This window comes from Prunus mume, linkage group LG5, assembly GCF_029339155.1.
Source record: "Prunus mume cultivar Tortuosa linkage group LG5, ASM2933915v1, whole genome shotgun sequence".
NCBI lineage: Eukaryota > Viridiplantae > Streptophyta > Magnoliopsida > Rosales > Rosaceae > Prunus > Prunus mume.
The window spans coordinates 4,218,127-4,238,518 of record NC_142702.1 but is presented as its reverse complement, the minus strand read 5'-3'; the positions used below and the strand labels follow the sequence as shown (position 1 = coordinate 4,238,518).

General features: G+C 36.9%; 3 protein-coding genes and 1 pseudogene across 5 annotated transcripts; 2 read left to right on the top strand and 2 right to left on the bottom strand.

Moving 5' to 3' along the window:
* The first annotated feature begins 626 nt into the window (after nt 1-626).
* On the top strand, nt 627-5,712 carry LOC103343500 (uncharacterized). Of its 2 annotated transcripts, XM_089052179.1 has the most exons (4): nt 627-840; nt 1,601-1,906; nt 3,990-4,311; nt 4,397-5,712. In XM_089052179.1, the coding sequence occupies exons 1-4, from the start codon at nt 716-718 to the stop codon at nt 4,877-4,879; spliced, it is 1,236 nt and encodes a 411-aa protein (XP_088908305.1). In that variant the 5' UTR covers nt 627-715; the 3' UTR covers nt 4,880-5,712. The 2 variants fall into 2 exon arrangements, with proteins under 2 accessions (XP_088908305.1, XP_088908306.1); XM_089052180.1 differs by lacking the exons at nt 3,990-4,311; nt 4,397-5,712 and adding an exon at nt 3,152-3,377 and having other exon boundaries at nt 629-840.
* Nucleotides 4,926-5,712, top strand: LOC148916686 (uncharacterized). The gene has a single exon (XM_089052181.1). It carries the CDS (start codon nt 4,926-4,928, stop codon nt 5,559-5,561), a length of 636 nt encoding a protein of 211 aa, XP_088908307.1. The 3' UTR covers nt 5,562-5,712.
* A 376-nt stretch (nt 5,713-6,088) lies between these two features.
* On the bottom strand, nt 6,089-7,774 carry LOC103343497 (uncharacterized; annotated as a pseudogene). Its single transcript, XR_016126951.1, has 2 exons — nt 6,543-7,774; nt 6,089-6,284 (listed from the first exon to the last, which is right to left on the bottom strand). The product of XR_016126951.1 is annotated as an uncharacterized LOC103343497 (transcript).
* A 1,105-nt stretch (nt 7,775-8,879) lies between these two features.
* LOC103343496 (calcium-transporting ATPase 4, plasma membrane-type-like) lies at nt 8,880-15,681 on the bottom strand. The gene is made up of 7 exons (XM_008247154.3): nt 15,237-15,681; nt 12,739-12,793; nt 10,713-12,652; nt 10,432-10,590; nt 10,150-10,321; nt 9,724-10,022; nt 8,880-9,480 (listed from the first exon to the last, which is right to left on the bottom strand). Exons 1-7 carry the CDS (start codon nt 15,420-15,422, stop codon nt 9,169-9,171), a joined length of 3,123 nt encoding a protein of 1,040 aa, XP_008245376.3. The 5' UTR covers nt 15,423-15,681; the 3' UTR covers nt 8,880-9,168.
* Nucleotides 15,682-20,392: the final 4,711 nt, after the last annotated feature.

The following is a 20,392-nucleotide window of genomic DNA, read 5'->3' as shown; positions in this document are numbered from 1 at the left end:
TCTGATTTGTCATGTTTTGCACGGTTCTTTGTGTGTGCGCGCGCTTTTTTAACTTCTTTTCCTATATTGTTTAGCATATATGGGTTTTTTTTAATTTTTTTAGCACTGTTTTTTTATATAAAAATTTCTTTTTGTATGGAAAGATTCTGTGGCCATTGCTTGTAAAACAAACTATTTCGGAATAGTGAAAACAGTTATCAAAATCACTTAAAAATGGGTCAATTGAACATGGACTGGCAAATAGAAAAGTAGGCCAAATTCTCCTTCTTCCCCCAAAGTGCGCCACGATTCGATTCATGTAAAGAGATAATATTGAGGCAACTCAACATAATAATAATACCTTTCCAATGGTGAATAATACTCGAATATACAAGAATGGAGAATTGAACTTAGCCACGATTCGATACATGTAAAGAGATAATATTGAGACAACTCAACATAATAACAATACCCTTCCAATGGTGAATAATACTCGAATATACAGGAATGGAGAATTGAACTTAGGACTCGAGCGGTAAATATCGAACAAAACTATTATCCCAAAATGAAAAAGAAAAAAAATTGGAAAAAAAATTGTTTACCAAAAGGGCAGCGTTTTATTGCTGGCCGAAAGAAATAGCAGCGTTTTATGGCAAAATAAAAAACAGTGCAGAGGCCCGAGGCATAAAGTGAAGAGTCAGAAGAGTTTAGGAGAGTGAAAGAGGAAAAACGAAAGATGTCGTTGGTGGACTATGCATCTTCAGACGACGACGTATCGGAGGAGATTAGGGAAAATAAGGAAAACGAGCCAGCCCAAGTACCCCAGGACGATCCACAGCCTCCGACTCGTCCTCACACCCAGTAATTCATGCTTCTCATTTTCTCTGAATTTCATTTTTAAATTTGAGAACTTCTAGTTCTGCTGGATTTACTTTTTTTCTTTTTTAATTTTATGATATTCTGAATACAGATGTTTTTCATTATTTTTGTTTGGGACCATAGGGAAAATAAGGGAAAATAAAAAATATAAACACATAAAAATTGTTCTGTTCAAGTTGTAGAAACCTTTGTAGTTTGTGTCGGAATGCTGTTATTTTGTGCATATGTGAGTTGTAAATCAGAAAGGAAAATTGGAGGGTTTATTGGAAGAAGCATATTGCCATTAGCTTACTTAGGGTTACTTCTCATTTTTAGGGAAACTAAAACTTTTTGAGGACGCATAGCACTAAAATAATTTTTCATGTTCTTTTATTTGTGGTAGCTGGTTGCCTTTTTTTTTTTTTTTTTGGGGGTTGCATAATGTTTAACAAAATGGTGTTGGAGTTCCGAATCTGCAGAATTTAGGGTGGTTTTTTTGTTGTGAAGATTGAAGGAGTGTCAGAATGATTGGTAATCTTTGGACTTCAAGTTCAAAGATTAAATTTTTTAAAAGATAAATTTAGGTTTTATTTTTAGGTTTTTAAGTGTTGGGTGCTAAAAGAAGGGGTTTCTTAACTGTCCTTAATTTTCACAGCTGGAAAATTAGTCACAATGTTTTATATTTGTATTCTCCATACTGGGAATATTATGCTTCTCACTTCCTTGGGATGCCTTTTTAATTTGGTATTTTTGTGTGTTATAGATCCGTTGTTTCATCATATCAGCAGCCTGAAAGTACTGCCCATTCATCAGCTCCTTCGATTGAGAAACTTCCTGATGCTTCAATGCTCTTGAATTCTCCTGTTTTCTCATCCAATATGTTTAGTGGTGGTGACCACTCTTCTCGTGTTGCAGCTGCAATAGCTGAAAGTGCATCACGCAAGAGAGAGTCAAATGAATTTGTTTCCTCTGTTCCCCGCAATAAAGTTCCCAAAGGTAACTTGCCTCATTCCAAGAATGTTCCCGATACAATTGGTGGTATGCTGGTTCCACCTCAGCTTAGCGGAAGGTTAGTTTCAATAGGTTTGATATTTCCCATAGCTTATTTGACATCTGAGTTGTACGTGTTTTTAAAAATTCTCCTTTCGATTCTGCTTATGTTAAACTGTTTAGCCTTACAGACGTGCACTTTGCGTACATGTGCATATGACTTGCAATGTGAGCTTCACTTTCTTGAATAGTATATCTGGAGTTGCATTTTCCGAGTAATCATGACTATAGAATTTGTTTAGTAGTAATTTGACATTTAAATGCCAACTGCCATGTTTTTGGAGTTTTAACTAAAATCGCCTTACATATAGATCATGCTATGATGATATGATTAAATTTGTAGATTTGTGTGATGAGTTTTAGTGAATAAATTATACCATTACAATGAGCGGATTTTCTGACTTTGAGCTTCACATTAAAGTACAAAAAAATTAAACATGGACATGTTAAATTTTGAGTTAAAATTTAAATAAAAATTTTTGATCCCTCAAAACCCTCCCCTATTTTCTGCAATTACTAGTAGAATTTACATATGAGAGAGAACCATTTGCACATATGGAGCATGTGGCAAATATAAATGCATATGACTTTTAATGGAACGGACTTTCTTTAACCGGGAAAAGTTTGTACACGTGGAATGTGGTAGTTGCTTGCATAATAGTCATGATGACCAATGAAGTGGACTCTTTTTAAGTGGTCCCTGATAGGAATTCTGTTGCATTGCTCTATATTCATAGGATTCCTCACTGCTTATAGTGGTACATCCTTTAGACTTTGAAGATGTATTTGGGTTGCATACTACTGGGTCATATTTAATTTTGTGACTGAAAAACATTGTTCATGGGTAATTGCTGCTCTGAAAATATTTGTTAAGTCTGACTTCGACTGTATAGGATTAGGTTTGTGAGTTTCTAGGTCACTGTGCATGAATCTGATATTATTGTGTTGGTGAGTTTGATAATTATTGACCTGTTTGAGTTTCACATTGTGCAAACCTTCTAAAACCAAGGCTTGGTTAATTTTTTGGGAAACAACTTTTTAGGAATACAATAAAATTTTCCTGTGTTTTGGTGAATCCTAGGAAATCTATTCACATTGGGAATGAATTCTAAAACTATTGGTCTTTTTCTTTGTCTTTTTTGGGGATGGTGGCAATCCTGGAACTTGGGGTATTGTATTCATGAGCAACATTTAATATGCCAACTTTGTTATACGTTAGAGTTTTTCAATCTTATCATCATTTTTTTTTGGCTTTTGGGTCCAGGAGCAACATTGTTACAGAAGATGTAGGAAAGCTATTTGTCAAAAAGCAAGCTGACCCTTCAGCAAAGTAGACGATACCTAAATGGGTGATGATGTAGTTGAAGTCTTAGATAATGTGTTTCTTTTTCCATATTGGACTGAGAGTCTGGATGATGTTTTTCAGAAACATATCAACTAGTGAGGATTTTGTTTGTGTAAAATGTAAAGAATGTTAGAGGACCCTTGTATTGTATTTTTGTTCTAGTTTCCCAAGTTGTGTCACAACAGTTAACTAGGTTGTACTCACTTGATGAACTATTGCATAATAGCATCAATGACAATTATCAAGTTTTCAGATATCCAAAAGTAAATTATTCTGCTGCTAATGGGTTTTGTTGCACTTATGAGGCATATTTGCCTTGATCCGTGTTTCGAGTTATAGATAGCTCGTGCATTTGCCTTGTCTGTTCAAAAAATAGTTTCAGTTGAACTTTAAATACATGTAATTGGATGGCAGCCATAGGCTTTTCATACTCCAACTGATGAAGCAACAAACTCTTCAACTTTTGCTACTTCACTTTCACACATCAAATTTTCTGTGTGAGAATGAGATAGCAAAATGAGATCGTCATTCTTTTAAATTATAAGAAATACCTTAGATCATCATTCTTTTAGATGGGATGATCCTTTTTAAGTTTCATTTACCCATAATTGTATATGCCTCACATATTTTCTACACATTTCGACTCCAGTAATTTAATATACTCTTTTCTTGTTGATATAGTGTTTTTATTGATCTTTACATGGATCCTCAATTTCTTCACCCCAAAACTTGATTAATAATGACAATTCCTTGCTAGTTCCTCCCAATTTCCGGTTCAATTAGATACTGCCAAAAGAAAACTACGTGGCCTGAGCTTCTCTAGACAGGAAGATGTTCTCCTTGTACAAGGATGGCTTGCAACCAGCATGAATGTCGTACACTTGAAAGGTCAACCAAAGGCTACTTATTGGGGGCGAGTGACACAATATTTCCACAACTACAAAACATTTGCAAGTGATCGAGAGGAGAAATCACTCCTACAACGTTGGTCAACTATTCAACTTGCAACCAAAAAATTTTGTGAATATGTTACTCAAGTGGAAAATAAGCACAAATATGGCATGAATGAGCAGGATAAGGTAAACTTATTTTTTTGCAATCTTTTTTTTTTAATTTTGTTGGTAATCAGCGTTTGTGTATATTTGATAATGAACCTTTTTGCAGTTTTTTTATTCGAAACAATTATACGAAAAATTGGAAAAGAGAAAATTTCATTTTGATCATTGCTGGAAGCTGTTGAAGGATGCCCCAAAGTGGGTGGACGATATGCACAAGAAAAAACCATCAAATAGAGTAAAAGGTACAAGTCTCTCTCCTGAATTCTCATCTCCTTCTACTTCACAGAGTTTGGTAGAACTTGTAGAGGACCAAGTCCGTAATACTGAATCTGGGAACATGGAGAGACCGCAAAAAAGGAAGGAGGTCACAAATACTGATGTTGGGAACATAGAGAGACCACCAATAAGGAAGGACGTCCTAAATACTGATTTTGGGAACACGGTGAGAGCACCGATAGGGAAGGACATCCTCAAGAGTAGAACTTGTATCCGTAATACTGGGGAACATGCGGCAGGAAGGAGGTCAGACCCACCAATCGTCCTAAATACTGATTTTGGGAACACGGTGAGAGCACCGCATCCCAAGTAGTGATTTTGGATCGATTATTGATTTTGAGAACACAGAGAGACCACTGATGAGGAACATTACGATTACTGATTTTGGGAACATTGATAGACCGCCAGTAAGGAAGGATGTCCCAAATAGTGATTTTGGAAGCAGGGAGAGAACATCGATAAGGAAGGGGGTCCTGAGTATTGATTTTGGGAACACAGAGAGACCACTGATAAAGGACATCCCAAATACTGATTTTGGGAACATTGAGAGACCGCCCGTAAGGAAGGACGTCTCAGATAGTGATGTTGAGAACATGGAGACATCACCATTAAGGAGGGAGGTCGTAAATTCTGATTTTGGGAACATGGAGAGACCGTTAATAATGAAGGCTGAGAAGCTGAAGACAAAAGATCACCATAAGAATGACAATGCAAATAAGCAAGTTGTTGATCTCTTACACATCATGGAGAAATGGAGAGACCAAGTTAATGAAGAGAAAAGGCAATATCGGTTAGAGAAAATGGAGATGCTTAGGGAGAGGCTTGAGATGGATAAAGAAAGGCTGGAGATGGATAAAGAGAGGCTTCGACTCGACCGTGAAGACAAAGAGGAGAGAATAATGTTGATGGATATAAGTGGAATGCCTCATGAGCTTCAACAATATTATCGCCGTCGTCGAGTGGAAATTCTGGCTAAAGGAATGGGTGGTGTGTGAATTCTATGCATTTCTTTGCCATCATTGTAGTACACTTTTTTTGGGGGGTCAAAAGTAGCATCGTGATATTTAGCCTCTACTATTAGTGAATTGCACTTTGATGTTGACTAGAAATGCCATTACAAATACAAGGGATAATTAAACTCCTCAATACTTTCATACCGTAGCATGACGTGCCTTTACCCATCTTGAGACAAGAGTAAGAACATCTCTACCATTACTTTGCACAAATAACTCTGCAAATAGTGTTCTTACTTTGGCATCGGATAGGGTTTGGTTGGTATCAGAAAAACAGAGTAACGAAAAAAGAAGTATACAATAGTTCCCTTGCATTCACGTACTGTTGGATAATAGTTTATACAACCAACAGAACTTACTGGCATAACTAAGAGTTTAAAAAGAGTGTTTTTGGAGCAGATTTGTATTAATATTTAATTTATTTATTCACAGTAATTTAGATATTATATCCCTAACTAATTTTCTGAAAATGTGCTGAGCCAGTGAGTCACTTACGGAACATTGGAAGTTCTCTTCCTGTGGAATCCTGCACTCATGGATCCTGTTTATAACCGTAGCATCAATGTGTTTCTCTACAACTGCTGCTGAAGAGAGTTTCATGACTTCACACACTTAACTCCCTGTTGTCTGAAAATTTAGACGTATCAACGAACAGGTGCAACGTTCAACGGATACAAAAATGCGAACAAATGCTTAAAACTCAACCTGCAAATATAGAAATGAAAGTAACAATATGAATATGACCAGAACAAATTGATAATAAAATAGAAAAGATTGACTTTTCCCATGTTCTATTACTTCAAACTTTAAATTATTCCTATGACCACAACGACAGATATCAATGTAGTTTTTCTGCATATTATCCTAAAATTTTGACTCAACCTACTGAGGATTCAGAGTGGTTGATTCCATTTACAGATTGAGGGTTCATAGTTGTTGATTCATGAATCAAATTGAACTTACGGATTTTTCCAATTAGTGGTATCCTCAATGACAAGATGCGTCCATTTCGTCCTTCCGCTGTGACCAAAATGTTTGACCTGCATGACCTTGAGCAATATTGTTTTGTTCATCTTATCTTCTCCAGTTGGGGCAGAGAAATCACGCGTGTAAATTCCATCTGTTCCGACAGTTGCAGCATAGTCATCAGCTTCTGACTGGAAGAAAGCACCCTTGTGGTAATATTTCTGCATGAATCTCCACTTCTGCTTTCGTCGTGGTGCAGCTTTTCGGATGCTTCCTCTCCCGCTCCCTTCTCTCTTCCTCTGTCATGTTTCTAACCTTTTCAATCTCTTCGTTCTCTTTTAACATCGCCTCCCGATCGTCCCTATCCCTCTTGATCCTGGCTATCTCTCTTGCCTTCCAAGTTTCATACTCCTCTGCCTCGTTTACTTCATCATCATTATCAATATCAGCAACATTTGCTTCATGTTCCAAACCCTTCCGAATCTCTCCTCAACCACAATCTGCTTTGTCTCTCTCTTCCTTTCCTCCAAATTCTTCTTCCTTGATTCTTCAAGGGCTCGTTCTTCAGCCTCAAGTCGCAACCGTTCAGCAATAGTATCTCTCTCTGAATTGGGAACAAAGACAGGCTTCAGCATCACCATACCAGTAAGCTCTTTTTCCGAGTCAGTATCATACTCAGACTCCTCTTCCTCCTCTTCCTTTACTTCTTCCTCGTCTTCTGACAGGAGTGGAGCTTCTTCTTGCTCCCTTTGACGCAACTTCTCCTTTATCCTTCTTCTTCTTTCCTCCAAAGCATCTGCGTCCTCTTCCTCAGCTTCTAACCCTTCCTGCCCCTTGGATTCCTCTTCAATTGTTGAAACAATCTCAGCTTGCCGGATACGCCTATGATCAACTCTAACATCATCCCGATTATCAATCCTGCTCTCAGCCAAACAGCGGAGTCTAGGATAATCTTTTCTAACAACGTCATATTCCTGAGTTGGGAAAGCTTTCTCCAATGAAGCAGCTGTGAACATCCTAATATCCCCATCTTCGTCGGCATCATATGCCCACTCGGGAGCTTTTCCAGGCCAATACCTTTTGACTTTTGTTTTCCCAATGTTACCTATGAGCTTATCCCTGACTACAATCACAGGCCAATACCTTCTAACTTTCGTTTTCCTAATTTTACCTCTGAGCTTATCCCTGACTGCAATCACAGTATCACTAACACCTGCTGTTACCGACATGATCGCAGCTTGAGTACCTATGGTATGAATAGCATGCAAAGGCAGGGACTTTTGTATTTATACCAAGAACTGGTGGTGGAGTTTCCAATCGAATTCATCCCATATTAGGAAATCAGCTTCTACTTAACTTGACCACCAAGCTACCGTATGCTTATACCAACTAGAATAGAATTAGGATTCATTTGCTCTATAGGAAACAAAAATAAAATTAAATAACAATTGTTCAAATGTGTGCTGTGTCTCCAAATAGACGTTGGCAAATAAGAATTGTCCGGTTATAGGGAATTTATCTTACTGCACGTTTTGGAAACAAAATGATTTAATTCAAAGTCCAACGTCATGACAATAAATTTGAAGATATTTTAAGGCAATTAAAATTGCAATAGTACTCCTGCACTTTTTTTTTCTCAAACGTGAAAACCAATAATACCTTATTGTCAAAAACCAAATATAACAATTAAATACGTAATCATATTAAGGCAAACTAATCTGCAAATTACAACCAATTACTACCCAAAATGGTACTCTATTCTTTTTATACAATGATAATGGGAAAAGGAGAATCGAACCTAAGAGACCTCATATGGAGGGTTGAATACTCTTAAAGTTATTTACACTAACAACCCTTGAGGTTTTCAGGTTTTCACAAAACTTCTTGAGGTTCTATTTTTTTTTTCAAAAAACCCATTTTCATTTATTTTTCTTAGGAGAAAGAGAAAGATAGGAAAGACGCCAAGTCAAGCCATGTACTACTATTGGCCATACAATGACGGCATTGTGGATCTAGATCAAATTCGTATTCCAGTTTTGTATAAAAACAATGCTCCAAATGACAAAGTCAACCTTTGAGATTAGATTGCATATACATTCATCAAGGTTAATTTTGTCATTTGCATAAGTTTTTCCAATGAAATCATCGATATTTGGATGAACAATCAACGAAAAGGTGTTTTGTGAAAACAATCTGAAACCTAAGTGTGTTCGTGTAATTTTTGAAACAACAGGAATTTTGTGAAAAACCCGAAAACCTCAGGAATGTTAGTGTAAATAACTCGTACTCTTAATCATCTAGACGTAATAAGGAACAAGCTCAACACCCAACAGATAAAAAAATGAGAAAACGCATAAAACTCAGCCTGCAAATAGATCCTGGATATTCCTGTCCCAAAAAATACAGCTCCCAGCTCAACTATATAAATCGAATTTGAACGAATAGCACCAAAAAGGCAAAAAGAAGATCAATTTCTAGCTGTCCTCAATGAACATTGGAATGTACAACCAAAATAACGGGAAGTGGTGTTGAAAGTTATGCAAACAAGCAACAGAAAAAGAAAGAAGAAAATCCCTCCAAGATTCTGCACAAGGATCTTTCGAAAAATAGACATCTCTATCTTTCATGCGAGCTGAGGGCCACGGAGGAGAGGTTCGTATATATCCTCTTGATCCCTGACAGTTTGTTTCTTGATTGAAACGGGAATGAACTTGAGGACGACCGCAATGGGTAAACTTGCAGCTCCAATCAAGACGCTTGCTAACCACAACTCCCAGCTCAGTGGCACAGTTTGTGCAAAAGTACCCAAAAATTCAACTATGATGATCTGGAACACTACTGTAGCGATCATCACCATCATGAAAGTATAACTATCGAATATGCCACGAAAAACATTGATCTTCTCCATGTCACGGCTGTTAATCTCGTTGAATACCTGACATGCAAAATTTGATGGTAATGAATGAAAAAACGTTCAGCTTCAGCTGTGTAGAATTTGAAATTTTTTATATATACACTTAAGATTTCTGGAATATTGGGATCCTTCGAGGATCTTCGTTCCACTTTTCTTTGTTTCATCAAAACAAAAACAAGTAGAAGAATGATATTATTTACCGCAAACAATCATGATTTAAATGGAGATAAAACAAAAAGAAAACAATGTATCAGTGGATGGTACCTGGCAAAACACAAAAGAGTTGAATATGACGGTATTGAGAATGGAATTTGCATTTGCACCAGTGAGCTTCAAAAGCCTGATCCCACAAAACTTGAGAACCAAGAGGACAGCAATTTGATAGATGCTTTGACCTATAATATTCCTCCACATGATCCCAGTGATGAAGTTGATGTTTCTTCCAACTGGTGGTCTTTTCATAAGGCCATCATTTGGTGGCTCTGTGGCCAGTGCCAAGGCACCAAGAGTGTCCATGATCAAGTTTACCCAAAGCATCTGGACAGCCGTTAGCGGCGCCGATCCTGTAAGTTATTTAAAGGGAACATTAGGATCTACATTAGGTAAAAATGCATTTCAAAAGATTTCTATGACAATTGGAAGTATAAGAAAAGCATAAAAAGGTTTAATTAGTTCCACGGATGAACACACCTGAGACACATGCTGAAATGAAATTGAGCATCAGAGCGACAATGTTAACTGTTAGCTGGAACTGTACAAACTTTTGAATGTTGATATAAACCGCACGACCCCATCGAGCAACATTCACTATACTTGTGAAGTTGTCATCCATTATGATAACATCAGCATTTTCTTTTGCAACCTGCAGACAGTCGAATTTTAGCCTACCAATGGTACAAAGATAGAAACTTAAATAAAGAGCAGACACTTGAATTATTTTGCACTAGTGTAGGATGAGGGTCTATTGCAAACCTCTGTTCCTGCTATACCCATGGCAAGTCCGATGTCTGCCTCGTGCAAAGCAGGAGCATCATTAGTCCCATCACCAGTAACTGCCACAACTTCTCTGAACTCATCCCTCAACTGTTTTACTAAGGTGTGCTTGTCCAAAGGCAAGGATCGAGCCATTACCTGCATGAAGCTTTTTTTTTTCCACTTATTTCCTTCACAGAAATTTGATACTGGAACTATTTTCCATGAACACAAATGAGCAATATAAGAGGAAGTTATTAAAGCAATGGCAAAACAAAAACCTGTAGTTTTGGAATTATTTCTGCCATCTCCTGTTGGCTCTTATTTCTGAAATCTGGCCCTTCTATAGCCAAACCACCTTCTGTCAAAATGCCACACTCTTTAGCTATGGCTTTAGCTGTATTAATATTATCGCCGGTGACCATCCTTACAGTAATCCCAGCATTTAAACAAATCTTCACAGCTTCCCTCACCCCAGGCCGCACAGGATCCTTAATTCCAACAACAGCTATTAATGTATATTGATCATCAGGAATACTGTTTTCACCAGAGGAGTCTTCGACATTCTTGAAAGCTAAGCAAAGAGTTCTTAAAGCTTCACAAGCAAAACCATTTATGGCATCTGAGATTTTATTTCTCTGCTCTTCAGACAGAGGCACAGCTTCACCGGTGGTATTAACAACCTTGTCACACATTTTGAAAACTATTTCTGATGCTCCTTTGCAGAATGCTAGTCGCCGACCACCACCAGGAAGAGCCACTAGTACAGACATCTTTTTCCTGACTGAATTGAATGGTTCAACCATAAGTGTCTTATATCCCTCACCATAAGATTTAAAATCACCTCCCATAAGCATGCCGAATTCTATTATTGCAGTCTCTGTTGGAGTACCTATAATACTATTTTTTCCATCTTCCCCTTTGACTACCTCTGAGCTTGTATTCAGAAAGATAGACTGCAAAAGGAGTTTATATACTTCTTCAGAAACGGGCTTCAATACGTCTTTGTCATGATTACTTGTTATATTCTTGGTTTCATCACAGAGCCATATCTTATTCACCACCATATGATTTGTTGTTAAGGTTCCTGTCTTATCTGTGCAAATAGAAGTAGCGGAACCCATTGTCTCACATGCAGATAGATGCCTAACAAGTGCTTTATCAGTCATTAATTTTTTCATTGCAAAGGCAAGACTTAGTGTCACTGCCAGAGGTAGCCCCTCTGGGACTGCAACGACAATTATAATGACAGCGATCGAAAAATAATTCAAAAGCTTTAATGCATCACTGGAATCCCAGTGTGTCATCCTATGCTGAACTGCCTTGTTTACTAAAAACCTTGAAGTCAGAACTAAAAATGTCAGCACGGCGAAAGCCAAACCGATTTTTCCAATAATGGTTGCAACTCCATTAAGTTTCACCTGCAGTGGTGTCTCATTGTCTCCACCTTCACTCAGAGTAACCATTAGTCGTCCCCATTCAGTCCTCATACCAACTGATGTCACCAGCATTTTACCAGAACCATCTTGCACTTTGGTTCCTGCAAGAAGAAAAGGTTTATCTTCACTTATGTCCACAGGCTCACTCTCACCTGACAAGCTCGATTCGTCAACTTGTAAGCTGTGGCCTGATATGAAAATACCATCAGCTGGAACTTGATCTCCGATCGAAAGATGAACAATATCTCCAACCACTAAATCGTAGATAGAGACCTTCTGTCTGCGTCCATCTCTAGTCACCTGAACCATGATATTTTTCTTTTCCTTGTCTAATTCTTTAAACTGCAATGATTGCTTGTAGTCACTAACTGCAGTGACCATCACTACTAAAAGGATGCTGAGTATTATTCCCAAGCCATCGTACATACCTTTCGGCCACCCTTCGGTTGCAATTCCAACACCTATAGAGACCGCGGCAGAAATCATGAGGATGATTAGAGTTAAATCTTGTAAGGCTTCCCAGAAAAACATCCAAAAACCTTTAGAAGTTTTCTCGACATATCGGTTGAGACCATATATATTCTGCCTAACAGGTATCTTGCTTGAAACAACACCATCTTTCAGCGATACAGAAACATCCCCTGCTAATCCTGCTATTCCTCCATGTCCTTCCAAACCCTTGTTATCGTGAGATCTAGCAAAGGATGCAATCTCATCAGGTTCAATGCCAAAACCAGCATCTCTAACTTCTTTGGATAGATTGTATCTCCCACGATTGCCAGCTGTATTGTATAAAATAGTACATAACTTAGAAAGGAATCAGAAGATTAAGTGAAAGAGGTGCTACTATAATGAAAAAGAATAGTACCATCAATGAATTGCAATGCTGCTTTCTGCACGTACATAGCTACGCGTATCTTTTCCTGGTCAGAATCAATGGAAGCATAACCAAAATGTTAGATTAAGAAAATAAATGAAGACCACATGAAACATGCTTTTCATGCTTTACAGATCCCTAATGTCTTCAAACCTGATGAAAAACACTCATGATGCAGACAAATTACCAATGCAGGCCATCCTAACATTTGCTCAAGCATGTAATTGTTTTCCTTTTCAAATCAGAATCTGGTATTTCTCTAATTAACTTTCCCTTCATTTTTGGTTATGTGAGCAAAATTCAAAGGAGCACTACCTGAATATTTCCTTTTCCTAAGCTGAATACTAACCTATCCAGAGTCATTTCCGACAAATTCGACCAAGTAATTAAGAGCTTGGGCTTGTTACTTTGGAACGTTCTCCAAAATCTTGCACGTATATCTGTCCAATAAGTTTGCCTACATTCTGAAGAAACTAAATTCAGAAACCCTGGAAAGAACTCTGCTCACTGACTAGGGTGTTTTATATACTACTTGTTGGATGAGCCAAATCAGTCTCAGTGAAGCAATTATATACAAAGCAAAAACAAAGTATAAGTGGGCTAAAACTACAGGACACTGACCTTTTAGAGTAAAAATATACAAAGAAATCACTGCATAATCACAAATGTCTTCATTTCATATTTCAACTGAAATAGCAAAGGAGTTTCCTCATCGTCCAGAACATAAAATTGAAAAGATTATCTGAAGGAAATCTTCATTCCTTTTGTTTTTCAGTCCTTTTTTTCACACTATGAAATCGTAATGCTTTCGACAAACTAATTGTAAACTGGGAATGATAGGAAAAATAGATATATTATCCTAGTGCTAATGCATAAAACTAATGCCTTGACTTCATAAATTCTGTACAAATTTGGTCAGCCCAAACCAAAAGTAACGATACAAATGAAAAATAAAAATAAATAAAATAAAAACTTACAAAGAACATCACTTTGTATGGAAGTTTTGAACTTTATTTTAATTTTAATCACTTCCCACCAGCAATGTCCAGGCTCAACTCAAAGCAACAACAGCAAAAGGTAATTTTCTTCTTTAGAGGCATTCGTATATTCTACTTGAGAGTGAAAACAAAAATATTTCCCATTTTGGTTTAATTGTTTCATCAAGCTTATATTAGTAACCCCCGTGAGATTGAGAAACCATAGCTATTGGTCAATAAATAAATTTAATACACAGTAATAAAGAGATTCAACACCCTAAAGTAGAAGACTTTTAGAAACTTAAGTTGAGAGAGATGAAACATAACTGGTGAAATAAATGCATCCACCACCAGCAATAGCAAACTTAATCCAATCCTAGCTATATGGCATATGTATACAAATAGACAGAAATCATATTTGGTAGGAAAAAGTTAGACAATTCCCTTTCCAGACCAAGTAAAAAGACAATTTGAAGGTGAGTTTCGCAAAAGGAGAGTCAATTAGTGCAAATAAACATGTTATTAATTTGACAATGTGCAGCAGCCTGAGCCTGTATTCAAATTCAATTCCATTCAAAATACAAACTCAGTGGCATATTCAAAACTTGTCACCTATGTTCCCATCATTCACTACCAAAAAGAGAAGGAAAAATCCGAGGTTTGCCTAGCCACAGTGAACCAGAAATGTCTATTAGAGGTCTAGTGGCTACAATTACTGTATTTATGTGGCAACATGCACATAATTCGCTGTTTATTTGTGACATCTCTATGCAATGGATATTACTAATCGGACCACATTTACTAACCCGTGACTTAACATCTCTTAATAGAGAGATTATACCCACTTAATTATGTGGGTTCCACCTTTTGTATGACTCGTATGAGCCCATATTTCAGCAATACGTGTTGCAGCCTGTGGCAGCGCGTAAGCCCAATGGCCGCCTAATTGACTTCAAAAAAACCCCGCCACCGCCAGCGACAAATATATTGTCATGGATTCATGGATTTGACCCTGCCGCCTCTCAAAGTACATTGGCCATTTAATTCAGACGACAATTTCCGTTCACAATCAATTTGAATTTTCTTGTAATAAAATTCAACCACCCAAACCGAAAAAAACAAAAAAAAAAACAAAATGTGCAGAACTCATCCAATTACTGATTTCTTATATGATCAACACTACGTTCATAAATTAATTTTTTGACACGATCATCACCAAGAAATTTCAAAACTAAAGATCTTACAGTCATTATAACAAACAGAACATGATCTATCGGTCACTACACCTCACAAACAAATTATCAATAATCTCCTAGGCATGTTTGGCTTCCGAGAAAATCTCGGAAAAACACCAAAGAAGGAAAATCAACGCATGCATTTCATACACTCCTTCCATTTTCTTAATCAAAGATTTGAAGCCAAACAGAGCAGCATGCAATTAACGTAACAACTGATCCAAGAAATCGTACGGACGACGATGATAATGATGACAATGGAAATATTGAAACGGACCTGGAGGTTCTTGCGCTTTCTTTCGTCCTCGGCGCGCTTGGCGAGATCGGCGACCATGCGAAACCTTCGGGTAGGGTTCTTGACTACGGCGACTGCGGATCTCCATCGCATCAAGGCCTCGTCGGAGGGCCGTTTGGGTTCCACGTCGAAGTTCTTCCTCAAATACTCCTCCATTTTCTCTCTCATCGTAGTTTTCTTGTGAATATGAGATGGAGATCACTCTCTGACTCGCTCCTCTGTGACTCAGTAGGGCTGTGTAGTTTAGTAGTATTAGCTTGATTTTTTTTATTATGATGAATTGAGTTCAGGGCAAGAGGTTTTTATATATATATATATGAAAAAATCATTTTATTTTTTTGTTATGGAAAGTTTCAAAACGAAGCCGGGAATGGCGGGAATGTTGGTGTATTAAGAGGAAAGAGTTGATTTTGCAGAATATCTCGAGATATGATGTTGTGCTCTCTCTCTCTCTCTCTCTCTCTCTCTCTCTCTCTCTCTCTCTGTATATATAGTGAGAAAAAGAGGAGGTCATCATTTCAACTAATTTCCTAAATGCACCATAAACTCGTGATCTCTAACTATATATATGGTTATCATTTTACAACTGTGAATGAAAAAAGTTTGGTGTTGGATAAACTTTATATTAAAAGTAGGGGTAGGCACGGTCCGGTTTGGTTCGGTTTTCACCTCAAATTGAAACCGGAACAAGTATTATTTAACCGGTCTGGTTTAAGCAAATTTATAAAAAAAAAAAAAAAAACTGGCCAGTTCGGTTCGGGTTTTGAACTGGATTATTAATTTTTTTATTTTTTTTCAAAAAAATAATTATTTTTTTATTTTTTAAAATAAAAATTATAATAAATAACTTTTTTTTGGGCTTACAAATTAACAAATGACCCAATTCATACAATGGGAAATTTTTTGAAGTTGAATTTGGAAAAATATTAATTATAAAATTTAAAATATAGAATTGGATTTTAAAATTTTGTAATAAAATAATACAACGGGTCTGGTCCAGTTTGGTGCGGTGTAAAACTAGAACCGGAATTGGTTGGAACTGTTTTGTTGACTTTTTGGTCAACCAATTTTTTTTCCGTTTCTTTTCACTGGTCCGGTTCGGTGTTCCGGTTTTCCGGTCCTGATGCCCATCACTTTTAATTTAAAAGTGATGTTCATACAAAAATCAATTTATAAGTATTTGATAAATGTTTGTATAAAAGTGTTGTGAGATGTGTATAATGACTAAATTAGATGTTTTGCTTTCAGCGAAAGGTGAAATAATAATCATCCTTTCATATGCTTTCCCAAATCACAGTGAGTCACATAATTTCATCCAAAAATAAATTCTCTCTTCTTTTACCAAACGGGATGAGAAACTAAAGGCTCGTGTGAGAGTGATTCTAAATAGACCAAAAAGCACTTTTATGAAGAATCACTTCCCTATATAATCACTTTAAGTGGTTTTAAGTGATTTTTATTTATGAAGAAGCACCTTCCATGTGATTCTGGCATATCCTAGAATCACTTCAAAACGAGCATTAAAATTGTGAAAATAAGTTATTTTGGCCCCAAATAAGCAATGTCAAATGGGGTTTAATTATGAATAATTTAACATTACTTGTAGAAATGGTCCATAAATTATACTTTCATTTGTATTTTCGTCTTTGAGTTCAATTATTAAATTATGTAGTCCATAGGCTCTACCACAAGTGGAGTTTTAGTCCTTCTTCCTTACTTCTGTCAAGTATTATTTGACTGTTTATTTAAGAGGTAAAAAGGTCGACTGAAGTTTAGAAAAGAGAGGTGATTTGGAGTTGAGTTTGGGAAAGATTAGTTATGGGCTTAAATATTTTATTAAAAATTAATACATACAAAATTAGTCTGGCTCAGCCTTGTCTAGTTTTTTCCCTAAAATAACTGGAACTAAAATCGAACCAAATTGGTTCCGTCCAATTTTTGGTCAACTCGGTTCAGTTTTTGGTCAATTATGTTTTTTCTAGTTTTTTTGGGCCCTAGTTTTCTATTTGAATGCCCACCCCTACCTTCTATGGTCTGGCCATAGTTTACCTTCAAATATTGTGACCATTTTTGCCCAAAAAACAAAATAATTTCCCTTCTGTTTTAGATTATATAGGATTTTTCTTTTTTTTTAAAAAAATTAAGTGGGGATAAAATAGAGATTTTTTTTTTGGGTCAAATTATAGGAAGGGTAAAAACAGATATAGCAAGAGACGATTACTTTAATTATTGAAATGGAAATAATCCAAATGAGGATTGTGATCAAATCAACATGCATGGTTTTCTTCGGAATAAAGAAAATCACGATGGTTTAATTGAGACATTTATTTTATAATATTCTCTTATTTTTTTCCTTGCGTCTTTCTCATTCAGTTTTCTTGATCCTTTCTCTTCTTGTTTTTATTTTTATTTTTTATTTTGGTCAGATCCATCCATTTCCTTGGGTTTATTTTAAGCCGCTTTCTTTCGGCCAAAAAACAAAGTTTCCTTTGAAGACTCACAATATCCATCGAAATATGGTTATTGAAGAATAGTTGTCGTATGACAAATAATTTTATTTGAGGAGTCTAAAAGTCTTAAAAGTGAAACATTTAGGCCCGTTTGATAATCATTTCAGTTTTAGTTTTTATTTTTTCTTTTGTGTGTTAGAGTATAGATAAAAATGATAGTGAGAATAAAAGAGTGAGGATGAGATTGAGAGAGAGGATGAGGTGAGATGATGGGAGGAAGGAGTAACAAAGGTGAAAACAAAAACTTGAAAGTAAAAACAATTTCAAATAAATTTCAGTTTTTAGTTTTTGTTTTCACTTTTGATACTCCTCATTCTTGTTGAGGCCCAAAAAATCCACGGTTTGGCCTAATCGATACCTTACCGAGAAGAAACCCGATTTGGACACGCGAAGTTCATCATATGCGCTTGCACACATGCCACGCCACGCCAAGCAAGGAATTATTATTCTGCACTAATCACGCCACAAGTTTAAGTGGGCCCAAGCTACGCAAGATGTCTGGGGCTTGCTTGAGTGGGTTGTGGTATGAATGGTAATAAGTTGTCATGAGGCCCATTGATGAGCCGAGAAATGGAGGTTCGGGTTGCTTGGGAGCCTCGAATCAAGCCATTTCTTCGGCCCAAATATGTGGGTGAGCACAAAGATAAAATATCCCAACCAAAATAGCCTATTGACTCAACCAAAAAGCCCAACACCTCAAGCCAAACCTTGGTGAAGTTGGCCCATTTATTTGATAAGCCAATCCATTGTTCTAGAAGGCCCACATAAATAAAATAAAGACCTGCAAAACCATTAGCACTTTGCTGGAAAACAGAAGCCACAAAGAAGCATGGAAGACCACGCTGGTTGCTAGGAGGGAAGGAACAAGTTTTCAAGCAAGAAACTTCCAAATGACCAAGGGATATTGGAGCGCAGATCACCCTTTGAACCAGCATGCATACCCATTTTTTTCCCTCATCAGACCTAGCCTTGGAAGATGGGAGAAAAGAAGGAAGAAAGATAGCTGAAAATAAGAGTCTGAAACAGCCGCAGGAAAATGGGCCTTAAGCTCCCAAAAATCCCTGATCTTGTGCAAATGGGCAGAGTGGATTTCACCAAAAAATGATGATTGAAGAGATGAGGGGAGAAAGGAAGGGAAAGACTTGGCCAAATTGGATAGAAACCATTAGGATTTCTTGGAAAATGTCAGCTTCCAGCAGCTATAAAAGGAGGCCTCTTCTACCCAACAAGCATCAACCACATCAGAGAGCAAGCTTCCTCTCTTACTCCTAAAACCCAGCAAGTTCGTGCTCAGCCCATCATTTTCCCTTAGTTTTCCCTCTTGGCAAGCTGTTCTGACCAAACCTCTCAAGCAAGCTTCCTCTCACACTCAAGCAGCATTTTTCTCTCTTTTTCCTCATGCTCAACCAAACCTCTCTGCAAAATCTTTTTTCTCCAACCTTAACACCCCATCTTTCTCCTAGGAACACTTAGTTTTCTCTTTAGTGCTAAACTCATGATAATTTTGCTCTCATGCCACAAGCTTCTCATGCCAAGCCAAGAATTTATCTGTAAGCTATTGTTATTTTCGTTGGTGAAGGTAACCAAGGTGTTTCCTAAGGCCCTACTATCCTTTCGAAGCACTCTTAGGGCTTGATCTTCGAACTTAGGCTCAATGGGCAATTTCTTCCATTTTGCTCTTTATGATAGTCCAGGCCCATAGTAGCTGCCGGAAGAAAAAAGGCCCCTACACCTCTCATCCTCCCTTTTCATCTTCCCTCTCAATGCCATCTTCACTCTTATTCTCACTTTCATTCTTCCTCTCTTTCTTCTGTACTCTAGCACAAAAAATAAAAAATAAAAACTAAAAACTAAAATTAAAATGATTATTATAAAAACAGGCCTTGAAATTTCACAAATTGTCCTTGGTTAGTGAAATTGTTAAAAGACAAAACACTTCATTAAATAAAAATAAATTAGTACATTCACGATATGTTTAAATTAAAATAATTTTAAAAAACTTAAAGAGCATGTTGGGATTTGACATTCTAGTAATCAGAGGAAAACCTAATTGACACATTATATAAGTAAGGTCCCCAAACTAGCAGTCGCACCATTTTATGTTATTCCCATTGTAACTGTGTATACTGAATAGTGAGGAAGACCTATGTAAGATCATAGGATGTATGTTGTTTCACATGTTAGTATTTGTTTATGTATCCATGTTTAAGATATATGTAAGATACATTGTCCATAACTAGGGTGGAGAGCAAAGGATGATCCTCCTTACCCATAGAGAAAATTTAGAATGTGGAGCTTGAAGGAAACATGATCTAATGCTTAGGAAATGAACTTTCACCACAACCTATACAACAAAAACATTCTAAATGGTAGATTCATTTTGTTTATACTAGTTGAGCTAAACCTTTTTCATTTTAAACCAAGTATCTTAGACTAGTCTCTTTGAACACAAATAGAAAAGGAAAAGGGGAATAGATCTTTACCCTTGATGAATTTTCTTGATTTCTCAAGAATGAACACCTTTGTTGGAAAGGCCTTTTGTTTTTCTTGATTTTGACTCCTTCACCTCAAGGCTCCAAGATTGAAGTCCTCTACCTCATCACACCAAATGCTCCTAGAGATAAAGAG